This window comes from Apium graveolens, chromosome 2, assembly GCF_009905375.1.
Source record: "Apium graveolens cultivar Ventura chromosome 2, ASM990537v1, whole genome shotgun sequence".
In the NCBI taxonomy this organism is placed as follows: domain Eukaryota; kingdom Viridiplantae; phylum Streptophyta; class Magnoliopsida; order Apiales; family Apiaceae; genus Apium; species Apium graveolens.
In genome coordinates this window covers 3,621,476-3,635,628 of record NC_133648.1, presented here as the reverse complement: position 1 = coordinate 3,635,628, position 14,153 = coordinate 3,621,476, and the positions used below count along the sequence as shown (strand labels likewise).

The 14,153-nt window shown below is 33.5% G+C and overlaps 3 protein-coding genes across 4 annotated transcripts; 1 reads left to right on the top strand and 2 right to left on the bottom strand.

Annotated features, from left to right (window-relative positions):
- Positions 1 to 1,768: 1,768 nt before the first annotated feature.
- LOC141705596 (F-box protein PP2-B11-like) lies at positions 1,769 to 4,355 on the top strand. Its single transcript, XM_074508497.1, has 3 exons — positions 1,769 to 2,184; positions 3,084 to 3,196; positions 3,693 to 4,355. Exons 1-3 carry the CDS (start codon positions 1,888 to 1,890, stop codon positions 4,159 to 4,161), a joined length of 879 nt encoding a protein of 292 aa, XP_074364598.1. The 5' UTR covers positions 1,769 to 1,887; the 3' UTR covers positions 4,162 to 4,355.
- Positions 4,356 to 5,251: 896 nt separating this feature from the next.
- Positions 5,252 to 10,596, bottom strand: LOC141706736 (RNA exonuclease 4). Of its 2 annotated transcripts, XR_012568881.1 has the most exons (10): positions 10,314 to 10,596; positions 9,784 to 9,856; positions 9,602 to 9,695; positions 8,953 to 9,037; positions 7,342 to 7,450; positions 6,550 to 6,638; positions 6,366 to 6,430; positions 6,181 to 6,259; positions 5,844 to 6,063; positions 5,252 to 5,585 (listed from the first exon to the last, which is right to left on the bottom strand). XR_012568881.1 is itself a non-coding variant. In XM_074509553.1 (9 exons), exons 1-9 carry the CDS (start codon positions 10,446 to 10,448, stop codon positions 5,896 to 5,898), a joined length of 897 nt encoding a protein of 298 aa, XP_074365654.1. In that variant the 5' UTR covers positions 10,449 to 10,596; the 3' UTR covers positions 5,630 to 5,895. The 2 variants fall into 2 exon arrangements, 1 of the variants encoding a protein (XP_074365654.1); XM_074509553.1 differs by lacking the exon at positions 5,252 to 5,585 and having other exon boundaries at positions 5,630 to 6,063.
- Positions 10,597 to 11,787: 1,191 nt separating this feature from the next.
- Positions 11,788 to 13,648, bottom strand: LOC141706737 (ras-related protein RABA1f-like). The gene is made up of 2 exons (XM_074509554.1): positions 13,115 to 13,648; positions 11,788 to 12,319 (listed from the first exon to the last, which is right to left on the bottom strand). The coding sequence occupies exons 1-2, from the start codon at positions 13,333 to 13,335 to the stop codon at positions 11,890 to 11,892; spliced, it is 651 nt and encodes a 216-aa protein (XP_074365655.1). The 5' UTR covers positions 13,336 to 13,648; the 3' UTR covers positions 11,788 to 11,889.
- Between the last annotated feature and the right edge of the window lie 505 nt (positions 13,649 to 14,153).

Here is a 14,153-nt window from a genome sequence, read left to right as displayed (position 1 = left end):
ATGTCTTTCATTATGTAGCTCTTCATTCTCGATATGTTTGCGTTCTTTTTGATGAGCTGTTAACTTCAAATGTAGCTCTTATATCAATCCTTGAAAATCTTGATATGATTCTTATAGAAATTTGCAGTTTCATTGTGTTGTTTTGGAGATAATTTGTTGAAGTTTTTTCTGTCATTTTTGTATTGAAGATGTTGCAGTAGAATGCCTTTCAGCTTGTGATTTCATAAAGCAGGCGGACTGCATTCAATTGACAAGATTTATGGGTGTTTACTGATTGGTTTGGTCCGAATTCTTATTTTTTTTGAACGAAGCCAGTAAGAACGGTTTTTTGAAAATCAAATCAAAACCAAACTAGTTAAATGCTAAGATCAAACCCAGCCAAACCGAACCATTAAAAACGGTTTTAGCGGTTTTGGTTTTACTTGGTTGGGATTGCCATGGTCCGGTCGATATTCACGGTTTAACGGATTTTTTAACACCTCTGTCAGGATTTCACCAAAAGTTTATAGTTTCTTCATTGAAGATGTTGCAGGTTAGAACAGGCATTTATAAATATTTCTTACAATTGCCAAAATCCAAACCAGTTATCCTCTTCTCAACTTGATAATCATCATCATCCTCATCTTCATTGTACTCATCAGTGACTATCTTATCGTGAAGATTCATAGAAAGATTCATGAAGTCTTTAAAGTTACATTTTTACAAAATACGATTTGCAACTCCCGCACCCTAAAATGTTCTATAATTTTATTTTAATTGATTTTAAGGTTGTTTTGGTTGCAAGGTGCAACTACAAACGTTAAATTAGCTTTAAAGTCAACTTCTTCAAAAATCAAAATAAAGCTGCATTTTACATTGCAAAAATTGGAGATTGTATTTTGAAAGTAAAAATTTTGTCGCGGTATTTTAAAAATAATCATATTTTTAAAATAAATTTAATAATATAGATATTTTATTATTTTCTAAATATACCGGTTTCTTTACTCTTACTCCCGAGTTTTAAAAAAGGGTGGAAAACAAGTGAAAGGTAAACAAAATAGTTTCACTTTCATTATTAATCGTAGGACTGTCAAACGGATAATTCGGATACAGATATGTCCATATCCGTATCCGCATCCGCAATTATCGGATTCGAATACAGATAATATCCGCTTTATTTCGGATACGGGTAATATCCGCTTTTTCTCGGATACGAATATCAGATTTTTTGAATTTTTTTGTTGCCCCTGCCGTTTTGACGAAGATTATAGAACATTTTCTACGATTAAATACAAATAATGTATTTATATATGTATAAAGTATGTGTACAATTATATAAAATTTGTATAAACGTATTATTTAATACTGTTACATACACTATAAACTAAAAAAATAAATTTTAAATTATATATAATTATACGCATACTTTATAATTCGGATACAGATAATATGTATTTAGTTTTGGATTTGAATATCCCGTATTCGGATACGGATAATATCCGCTTTTTCTCTTATACGGATAATATCCACTTTTTCTCTGATACAGATACGATTTTTTCGGACGACTATAGGATTTTTCGAATTTTTTGGCAGCCATAATTAATCGTACTCCCGAGTTTTTCAAAGGAGCGAAAACAAGTGATGATAAATATAAATTTACATACTTTACCTCATCTCATTTTTGGGACGAAAGTACTCCGGGCCTTAATAAGCCCATGTCACACAATCGATTTTAGGGACCTATTAACCAACAATTAGTCTTTTAGCAGTTAGATTAAGTCTCCAATTAAAGGGCAAATATTAGGATTGCAAAAACCCTAGCCTTTTCCAATCTTGTCTTTGCATAAACCAACAACTATAAACAACACAATACTCGCACACAACCATTCTGTTCTCTTGACGTCAGGGATGGATGCGTTACCACAGGAACTAATACAAGAGATAGTGTCCCGTACGAGCCCAGCGCATGCATCTGGTAAATTATCGCTTTTGTGCAGCAGTTTCTGGTCAGCCGCAAAATCCAACCTCGTCTGGGAGAGGTTCCTGCCACCTGACCTCATCGCCCGTCGGGCGGTGCAAGATCAGGTGGATTACAATGATCCCTGGAAAAATATTGATGCAGATACTCTACGTGCTTTTCCTAACAAGAAAGATTTGTATCTCTTTCTTTGCGACAATCCTCTGTACATTGACAACGGTGTTATGGTAATATACTCACTCCGTCCCTAAAAACGTTTTCTATTTGTGTTGGACATGTTTGCTAATGCACACTTTTGATTGTTAATATCTTTAAATTCGTATTAGTATTAAATATAAAAATTTCACTGTATTAAAGTACTGATAAATACGAATCCAACGAGATCACTCGTGACTATGTTTGATATTATAAATTAGACATAAATTAATAGTATATCGCTTACCGTGAACAATACCGAAAGTCAATATAGGAAAAACAAAATGGGACGGAGGGAGTATTATTTTACCTCCTTAATTGTTTTTACACTTTTTTTTATGTAAACAACTCATATTAGGAGTCAAGATCTTGAGCGATGAGTTTTGAGAACAATATTATGTTAATACTCCGTCCGTCTCAATTAATCTGTCTTATTTGATTTTTGATGGTTAAATTGACTCAACTTTGACTGATGAGTTTGACAACGGTACTTTGATAATATAATACTTCCTCCGTTCCTTTCATTTGTTATTGTTCCTGAGATACTTTACGATGAACAAAAATTATAGTTCAATAATTTTTTAAAAAAAATTATTTTTCTGAATAAAAGTTTAAAATTCTATTTTTATTCAGAAAAAGAATTTTTTTTTAAAATTTTTATATAGAATTATACTTTTTAATTGACCTTAACATGCGTGCCGGATATTTCTTTAGAAACGATTATAATGGAGAGGGACTGAGCGAGTATTATTTTTCGACGGTGCCATGGTAATATATAATTTTACTTCTTAATTATTTTTACACTTTTTTATAGGTAATCAGGTCATATTAGTAGTCAAGATCTTAACTGACGAGTTTTGACATTGATTACGTCACTTTAGCTACAAATTTATCTGACTTATTTGAATTTAATTGTCTGTATTTCGAGCAGTACACTTGGTTAGACAAGTTGAGCGGGAACAGATGTTTTCATATTGGACCACAGAGCCTCACTTTAGGTCATCCAGATGGGTGGAGCGGGGTACACTTTTGGAGAGACTGGAGGTACAAAATTTTATATTCCGTACGTCCAATTTAATCGTAAAAAATCAAAAGTCAAAAATTATGAGATCGAGTGAGTAGGAAACTTTTAATTTGCCTTTAAAAAAGACTTAATTATAATTTAAATCTTAAAGTATGATATTATATACACATAAATCTTTAAAGAAAAAAATAATATACATCGGCTTTTAATGTATCAAATTTATACATCATGACCCTTACTCCGTCAAAAAATTATGAATTATAAAATGTCACAATTTCAGGCACAATAATGTGGATAGAAAATGTTTTTATCTTATTTATTTTGAAATATATAATTCAAAAATAATTTATTAATATTAATCGGATTTCAAAAAATAGATCGGTCAAATATTTTTTAAGGATTAATCGGGGATTAATCGATGATTTTTTCAAAAATCGGGGATTTTTAGAACACTGGTTGTTACATGTTCATGACATTTGAATCATGACATTTGAATTTCGTGTTATTTTCGCACAGGTATAACATAATACCCTGTCTTGACCAAGGTAGACCAAAAAATCTCGAAATTGAGGGAAAGATGAGCACTTCAATATTGTCCCAAAACACAACCTATACCGCCTACCTATTATTTAATTTCACAGGATATTTTTACTTCAAAGGATTCGGTAAAAAAGAACCGTTAGAAACTTTTGTTGGGATTGATGGTTATGGCGAGAGCGATAGCAGACTTGTTTATATTCCCACAGATAATCCGAAATATTATAAACCCGATGAACCTGGTGCATTTATCGGTCCCCAATATCCAGTACTTAGAAAAGATGAACTGTATGAAATTGAATTGGGCAGCTATGTGAACAAGGAAGGTTGTGAAAACCGTGAACTGCGTATGAGCTTGAAGAAAGTGAAGAGTAGAAGGGGAGTGAAGAGTGGCATCTCTCTTTATGGAATTGAAATCCTACCGGAAAGTTCTGTAAAAACTGGTTAGATGTCTTTTTGATTTTTAAGTAGCAAGGAGTTGGGCTATGTTTGTTTCGTGGAATTATAATCCTGGGGATGGGGATAATTAATCCCTTCAAATTTAGTTATATGGATTAAATAATCCAATCATGTGTTTATTTGTTTGGAAGGATTAAATATAGAATTGAACTATAATCTTTTAAAATTTTATCCTATGTTTGTTTTGAGAGGTAATCCTTGGGATTAGAATATAATCCTTAAAAAATTTCAATTCTATGTTCGTTTCACATGGAATAACGGGATATAGGATTAGGCTCAAATGACAACTAGTTCCCCGGAGAACTGTTATGTTCTGTAATTATGTTTTATGTGTTTTGCAAAAAAAAATCATTTTTTTCTTGAGTTGCATAAAAAATTCTCATACATATATATATATGACGTCAAAATTTTAATAAATATTGTCATGATTACTATAGAAAACTAAATAAAAACGTATAGTATGTTCAGTGATTTGTGCATAACATATGTATATGTTTTCTAAAAGTTTTCTCATATTTTTTTATGTATATACAAATTTTTGTTTTCATTAACATAACACATGCATTTGAATAACATATACAAAAAAATATAAGAAAAATGAAGTGTTCTCTGTTGTTCTTCCAATTAAGGTGTTCTCCAGGGAACCCAACCCTGGAATAACGGGGATTTTAATTTTTTTAAAAATGACTTGTAAGAGAAGATAAACAATACCTCTTCCCACCAAGTATTAAAGGAGATTATATTGTGATAGGATAATTTTAATCCTTACATAACCCTTCACTATTTTTTTAAAAAACAAACATGGGACGGGAATATTTAAAGGATTACAACTCTTCTATGGAGTCCATCTTTAATTGGAGTCTTCGGAATCCATATATGTTCTGCAAGTAAAATATAGCTTAAAATATTACAAAACATATTATTTTTCGACAAACATCACTATTCTATCAAAAATCTTGTAGATTGCATACATTTTACAAGCAGAACATTGCAAAAATATATATTCTACAAAACATGTTTAGTTTGCAGAACATAAATGTTCATGTTGCAGAATATATTACAGAACATACATATTGTACCGTAAATATATGAGATTTGCATGATTTTGTTGAAGTTATGCTATTTGTGTAACATGTTTTGCAAAATAACACGTTTTACAATATATTTTATTTGCAGAACGTAGATGGACTCCGAGGACTCCGATAAAAAGGTGGATTCCATAGAACTCAGCCCTACAACTATATCCCCTATTTAATGGCATGAAACAAACATAGCCTCAAGGTTAATGTGTTTCTTTGAATTGCCAAAGAAATCATTCTTCTTCTCAAATTATTTGTCTAATGTTTTGCGATGTGTACAGAACGAACCTTGAAAATTATGTTCAACCTCGGCTCGTATATAAAAAAGCACAACCTGAGGAGACACACACCAACACCTAGTAAGTTGCTGAAACCAAGTTTGAGCCCATCCAAAGTACTTCATTAAACAAAATTTAGACTAAATGATTACAGAAACAAACTGAAGATTGAAGAAGGCAATAAACAATGGAAATCTTATAGTATCAGAGTATAAGCCATTTCATCTATCTTTTTTTTAACTGGGTTTTTTTGATTTAATCTTACAATTGTTACACAATAATTCTCATGTTCCAATGGAAGGATGGAGAGGGACCTGCGACGCGCAGTATTAATATGGCATCTGACTTGCATTTTTGCCATTGATGCTAAGACGCAGCATTATTGTTTACAATTGATAACCTCCCTGCAACTGATCCTTTTTTCTGTTTCCTCTTTTTCATCTTCTGTGTAAATCGTATACGATCCTTCATACTCCTCTCCCACTGTTTTCTATTTTTCTGATATAAGAGCATTGCAGCACGGGCATCTTCAATCTAAAAAAGAGAACATCAATCAAATCAGAAGTGTTGTGAAAATAAGTACTAATGCAAAAGTCAACATGAGTTTGTAACATAACATTCCAAAAAGGCAAGCAAAAAGTAGGAACTAACAGGGCAATGCTCTCCATTCTGGATCACTACATCAAGAAACTCCGATGCAAGATGCTTTAGTGCTTTACTCCGGCCTTCCCTGATTCCATATCCACACAAGAACACATGTTAGCAGGAAGTCTAGACAATTGTTAAAACGTCTAGAATATAGGCAAGCGTCTAGAATTAGTAAGTAAACACAGTACTTCAAAAAGGGTTGATACTCTGCTGTATCACGTATATCCGTCTTTGGGTGGCTTAACAACAGTGCCTGTGAGAAACATATCATATACATCAACTACTCAGACACCTAATCATAGTATGATGTTGGAAGATGACAATAATAACAAAAAAACCTCCACAAATCAATTATTTGGCAAGACGCACAACCTTAAGATCGTTACGCAAGGCATGACCAACCAAAATTCTTCCTTTCAACAACTCTGCCACTTTATTCTGGACCACACGGAAATCTTTTGCTGTCAATACATTACAACGAGTGAGCCTGTGTCAAATAGTTGCATAATTATTGTTCATATTTTCTATTTAAATTACAGCTACACACAGGATATACATCATGAGTAAACTGTACAAGTTAACTGTGTTCCTCTGGTTTTTTATGAGTGAGCTGACCCGTACAACATGGAAGATGGTAAATAATTCACTCTTTGTCTTACTAAAAAAGAAATTATTGTTCCTTCTAATGTCTTAAGACATTGGGTGTGTTTCTGACTCAGAAATTAGTTTCCGTGTATACTCTTATTTAAAGAGAAAAGATTATGAGTTCTAATTTCTACTATTAAGTATAATTTCAAAAGCTTATTATTGATAGATGAAAGAAGGTATTTTAAAAATTCAAACCCCCAGCTAAAGACTTGAACAAGTAAAAAAAAGCTAGCCGCAACACAAAGATTGTCCTTCCAGAGATTCTCTTTATAACATCATTTTGGTTTCTCAGAACTAAACTTAAGAAGTACAATGAATGGGTAATTTCTAAAACAGAGATACTAAAGAGGCATGCCCGAACAAAAACCTTGCTCCTGCTTTACTATAGTAGATAAAAGGGAATTAAAACAAACACTAAAATTTCAAGTTCACAATAGCTTATCAATTTAATTGCTAGAAATTACGATCCATATTCTGCAATCATTCAAAAGTGGGCAGCGGGCAGCCTGAACCAACCTTTTTTTAAATCACTGGGTCGAATTCCACTAATTTGGGTACGAAAATCAACAACATAATCCACTGGACGAACAAACTCGTCATATATTACATTTCCCCACTTGTTAACCTGTCATATATCGCATTAGATCAGTAACAACTAACAATCAAGGGTAAATAACTTTATGCTCATCCAAAGGGCTAAGCCTCACATAAGCTTCTGATCATCATAAATAAGCAAACAAAAAGTTAACCAAGTTCATTACCTCGGAAAATTAATATAATTAAGCTCCTTCTGACTTTCAGAACCAGTGATAAAATCCTAGTAAAGCTGATTAAATTTTTATGAAGGATTATTTCAAGTACAGCCACAACTATTCTTAAACAATACACCACTCAGATTCATTTTGAAAGTAATAGACTAACATACAAGTAGACCCGGAAATTTTTCACACAACACGAAAATTTAGTGTTTGTGTTTACATTTTGAGTACTCTACACGAAAAATACACGAATACGAGGTACACGACCGAGATGTAGTGTCGGTTTTGTATTTACCCTTTGGGTACACGACACGAGCTACACGAAATAAACTATATTTATAATTAAATATGTATATTTTATATTTGTAACAGATATATGTATATTTAACTTTTAGAATAATACATACTTTTATAAAGTTTGCAAGTTATAAATGATTTAAATGCATATATTTCATATAATATTGTAAATTTTTAACTTCAAAATATAATATTTATATTTATTTATTTATTTATTTATTTAAATTTATATTTATATTCTATTTTACACGAGAACGACACAAAAACGGAGGTACACGAACCCTAAATGGGTCGGTTTTGTGTTTGACATTTGAGTACACGACACGAAAATGTAACACGACACGAAAGGATACGATACGAAGAAATTGCCAGGTCTACATACAAGGACTGATGAAGCATAACACGTCAGTACCCATATAACAAACAAAGATTCAACTATTTCTAAGCTATTATAAATCCTTTACAACAATAGACTATTTGTTAAAACTGTCAAGGCCATGCGGGAAGACATGCGGTGGACTACCTGTCAGGCGATGTTAAATTATGGAACTCTAAAACAGCCAGCAGGACTCTATTTACATATGCCACAATCTAAGTTCTCCCCATAGTTCATCTCTTTCTTGTGTTATTATAAATAGAAGTATGCATAACGGAATATCTCAACCAAGCACACCATACTTATACACTAAACTGTATATGAATATACATATATCTATTCGTATAAATACATATACACAGAAACAGACCATGCGTACATAAAGAGAAAAACACACAGAAGGCAGTGTTCCTGTTATTTGCGTGTTATTAGGTGTGTTTAGACTGACTATCGTTTCAGGTTTCTACTCTTCTAAGATTGCCGTAGGCTTGTTGCACATTGCAAGCTTATTGTTCAATTCAATATTCAAGGTGCCACTGTAGGGAAAAAATACGATGTGTTTAACGTAATAATAAAATCGGTCTGCAGGCAATACATTATTCAATAATGTCTGTAAGTATCATTATCATACAACAACCACTGACATGTAATAAATAAGTAAATGATGGATACTGCAATGAGAGAACAAAGTTATACCAGTGTGGCTCTTCCAAGTGCACTTTTATTCCCAAGAGGGCTGACACCAACCATTTCGCAATCCATGGCTATAGTATCTGTGACACTGACAATTATTTTACCAGTTAGGAAAGAACACAAGTATCACCAAACAAAAATACAAACTTTATACTTTTCCGAGTATTACGAAGTACGAACTTAAAGACAACTAGTACAAATATGGTCATGATGCAATCCTATTTTATCCCTACAAATTTAAAGCTTGAAAGCAGTTATCTACTTAAATTTGTTTGGCACTAATGTTGAAGGTCAAATTCTGGTTTCTAATTTGTAAGAACATAAATATCAATACTCCTATTGCACTGTCAGACACACACACAATGCTTAAAGACAACAAGTACAAGTATGTGCACAGAGCAGTCCTCACTCTTATGTGAAATTAAAAGCTATAAAGCCACCATGTATTTACATTTATCAAGCACTATTTTGAAAAGCTAATCCTAATTTCTAAACATACACAAAAAAATTTGATACTTATCAAGCATTGTTTCAGATACATACAAGCAACGAAAATAAACAAAATGAGCTAGGATAAACAAAAATGAGCATCGCTTCACATACATAAAAGCAACGAAAAAAAAGAAATGAGCTAGAATAATAAAAAATAAACCTAAAATCAGACGAAGTAGGAGTGAGAGGATTCGGATCCCTATCAATAACCTCCCGTTCATCGAACTCCTCCACTGACCTCTCTTTCCGCTTTCCTACAATCATCACTCACTTAACATCAACAAAACAAATCCAATTTCACCACTCCAACACACACAAACACGAAAGACAATAAAAAAATACCTAAAACAGAATTCTCATTGGGCGTATTTGACTTCTCACGAGGCTTCGTAGAAGCACCCTTAGCAATAAGTTTCTGCACCGCAACACATAATATCAATAATCTCCCATAAACTAATAATCTCGGTAAATAAACAAAATTCTCCTCTCCCGAAACTATTTATTTCCAATAACTTTATATTACTTAAATCCGATAAACTAGTAATCTCAATAAATAAGTAAAATTCTCCCGGTCCTGAGAGTATTCAGAGTATTCATTTAGGCTAACTTAACAATATTAAAATCCGATAAATTAATAATCCCGATAAATGAATAAAATTCTCCTGTCTCGAAAGTATCATTTAACCGTAAACTAAAACATACATACATAGAAATGTTAATACTAGAGAGAGAGAGAGAGCAGGAGAGGGAGAGAGAGAGCGAGGGAGAGAGAGAGAGAGAGAGAGAGGGAGGGAGAGAGAGAGAGGGAGGGAGGGGGGAGGGAGAGAGAGGGAGGGAGGGGGGAGGGAGAGAGAGAAAGAGAGATAGAGTACTTGTTGGAGGAGGGCCCAGTTAGGGTTTAGCTGCTGTTGCTGCGGCGGTTCTTGCTGGTGTTTAACAGAAGTATTATTCTTGTTGCGATTAATATCAATATTGCGGCTTTTTTTCTCATTATTTTTATTTTTCATTTAATGTTGCTTCTTCTTTATCGTCTCTGATGTTTAACAAATCGGTGATTTCACGGCGAATGTGAGAACGACGGTGTTTCTGATTGAGGGCCGCGCGACGGCGGGTTTGTTTTGTTTTAAAGGCTCATTTAGGTTGAAGGCCCAAAACAGTGACAGGCCGGTTCGGAACTTAAAACTATAATAAATGGAAGTTTGGTTTTTCTTTTTGATAAATTAAATTTCATTTTTATCATTCAAGAAAAAAATAATTTAAAATTTGATTTTTAAATAGAGAATTATGTTTTAGGCTCCGTTTGGGATTGTTGTTAAAAACTGCTGTGCTATGAGAAAAAGTGCTGTCAGGAAAATTAGATGACTGCTTGGTAATTTTTTTTTAATATATGCATATTTTGAGAAATAATATATAAAAATAATGTTTTTGAGAAGGTTTGATAATAAAACTGATAGTTATTTCTTGCAAAAGCTGTTTTAGACCAAAAACGTTTCTCCAAATAGTAGTCTTTTAAAATTTTCCAAAAACCTTTCTAACTGCTTTTCAGCAAAAACTGTTGTAGGCTGTAACTGTTTGCAACAATAATACCAAGCAATACCAAATGGGTTTTAAATTAATAATAGGGGCTATCAGGAAAATATAGCTTATCCTACACGAATAATTCTAAAGGTCCCGGAAAGAATCAAATGACAGGTGAAGTGGCCTCATTCACTACAAATCGATTAATAATAGCAGATACCATACATTCACATAAATTTCATCAATAAATATATTTCAAATTAACAAATAATCGTTACTCAATTTCAAATTAATATCCCAAAAATAATTCAAAAATCTTTCCCAAATAACCGGTGGCGTGTTTTTATTTGTGGACTCATATTTCTGCACGAGCATCAATATTATGAAATAGTAACCAATAAAATAATGACAACTAATAATTCGGGAACGGGTTTGTGAACCATTTTGGGAACTCTAGCATTTTTCGACTATTGATTGCGACTCGGCTTGAATGGCTTGCAGTTCAACTAACAAACAAACTCTGCGGATTAAGCTAATGGTTAGGTAATAGTATCGTCAGCTTTCACTCACTGGTAACTGATCAGATCATAAACCAGCACTTAAATAAAATGGTATAAAAAAATTTATAAGAACTGAATATATAGGTGCTATAGAATACAACATCATCAGACCATATCTTTGAAGAAAGTAAACAATGCAGATGAATTAAAATCTCGAAAAGACAGCAGTGATCAGGAAATGGCCTTGAATAAGCAATTGCTTGTTTCCTTCGAAAAATAAAAACAATTTCTCGCTTTCTGAGACTCCGAATCAACAACTATCTCGAGATAATGTCATACCATCAATGGCAATAGGTACTAGTTGAGACAGATCGGAATTAAACTTTTCTGAAGGTCTGCAGAATATGCAAGTCGCTAGGAAGAAGCCGAGCTAGACAGAGCAGCAACCGATTCTTTTCACTGCAGAAGCATCATTTTTAGAAACAGCGATAGTTTGTCCCTTAGGTAATACAGCAGGATCATCCCCCATTTCAAGTGCTTTTCGGCTAACTACATGATATATTTGGCTGAGAACTTCTGTGAAGGAGTTCTCCACATTCATCGACTCCAGGGCCGATGTTTCCATGAAATACGTCTTTTCCCTCTCTGCAAAAGCCTTTGCATCCTCGGTAGAAACTGCACGTAGATGACGCAAATCAGCCTTGTTGCCAACTAGCATTATCACAATGTTTGCATCAGTGTGGTCCCTCAATTCTTTCAACCATCTCTCGACATTCTCAAAGGTAACATGGCGAGTTACATCGTAGACAAGCAACGCCCCAACTGCCCCTCGATAGTATGCACTAGTAATTGCACGATATCTAACACGAAAAAATTATAAGATCTTATTAAGCCTCAATTATCGAACAGCCAGCACATAACCACAGCTAAGAAGGTCCATGAGCAGCAAGGCCACTCAAAGACACCTAAATTTCGAGGCTAACAGGGGATTAGTAACAAATACCATCTACTTATCTAAGCAAATAACACCATATGATCTAATTGAGTGCCTTCTTGAAATATCCTATCAAAACTAGAACAGAATAACCGGCCCTGCTCCCGAGTTTTTATTAGGGAAGGAAGTAAGTGATAGGGAAGTAAAGTACTTTCATTCCAAAAATGAGATGAAAGTTTTGGAGGTAAAGTATGTAAAATTTACATTCATGACCACTTGCTTCCGTTTCTTTTAAAAACTCGGGAACACGATTAGGAACGAAAGTGAAACTATTTTACTTACATTGCACTTGTTTTCCACCCTTTTTCATACTCGGGAGCAAGGGTAAGAGTTCACTCAGACAAAAGAGCTTGAAATCATATCAAAAGGTCGAATACCATGGTAAACAAAGGAGAATTCAGAATTGCATTTTCTCTTTAATTATATCCTGCGAAATTAGAATCTAGCTATTTGTAGCATTGTAAACGAGTGGATACGACCGTTCTCTTTGTAAAACCAAATAACGATTCAAGCGTGAGCGAATACATGGAGTCATTTGTGCGTGAGTATTCAAATTCAAAACAAAAAAGACCAAAAATATCGTAATTCACACACTATAACTGGATCTGACAATCCTACAAACTAAAAACGCGAAAAAATGAAAAGAAAGAATCGAGGCTACCTTTCTTGGCCAGCAGTGTCCCAAATCTGAGCCTTAACGACTTTATCATCGACACGAATACTCCTAGTAGCAAACTCAACACCTATAGTAGACTTCGAATCCAAACTAAACTCATTCTTAGTAAATCTCGACAAAAGATTCGACTTACCGACACCCGAATCACCAATGATAACAACCTTGAACAGATAATCATAGTCATCATCGCCTCTATACGCAGCCATTGCACTTAAACTAGCTCAACTTCACTTAGTACGTGTATGTCAATATTATGAAGAGTAATATTCAGAGATATGTAGCAGAAGTGTTAGGTGTACAGAATTTCCGAGAAATGAGAGCAATGGTGTTAATATTGCTCGCATTAGTTGTCACACTTAAATTTTGTGCAATGGATTCTTGAACTGCAAATCTTGAGATAGTTAGGAAAATGATTTTTGGTTGTGCAGTTGTGGAGATAATATGTGTGTGTGTTGTGTTTGTAGGATGTGTAATAATAGTCATTCCCAGCTGGATCACTAGTCGTTGACACCAGATCTGAAATTGATGTTTTTTATGCTATGAATTTGGGATGTACTCCTAGTTTGACCTTTTTACTAGTATATTTTAAAAATGGTTTAATACTCGTGTAAGTTGGCCGTTAGCAAAAAAAGTAATTTATTGAGCTGCTCTTGTTGGCAGCCGCCTTTTAAAATAATTTTTCATTTTTTTTTTGTTTTTTATCTAATCTTGATTATATGAAAATTATAAATAATAAATAAATACAATAAATTAAAAAGTTTGAAATATCAATTTGCCTTGAAATATTTTATTCTGATGAGTCGCTCTCTCATTATTCAAAAATTATCATAAAGGATAGACCGGGAACCTCAACCTAGCCTCGAAGGCTCCTTTAAAAACAAATAGCCTCACTCGATACCAGTTACAAATTCTATCGATATAGCTCGGCTCACAAAATTTAAATAATAACTTGGAAAGCTATACTTTTCCTTGAGTTTCCTCATATCTGAATAACTCATTTTACATGAATGATAGAATGTTTAGG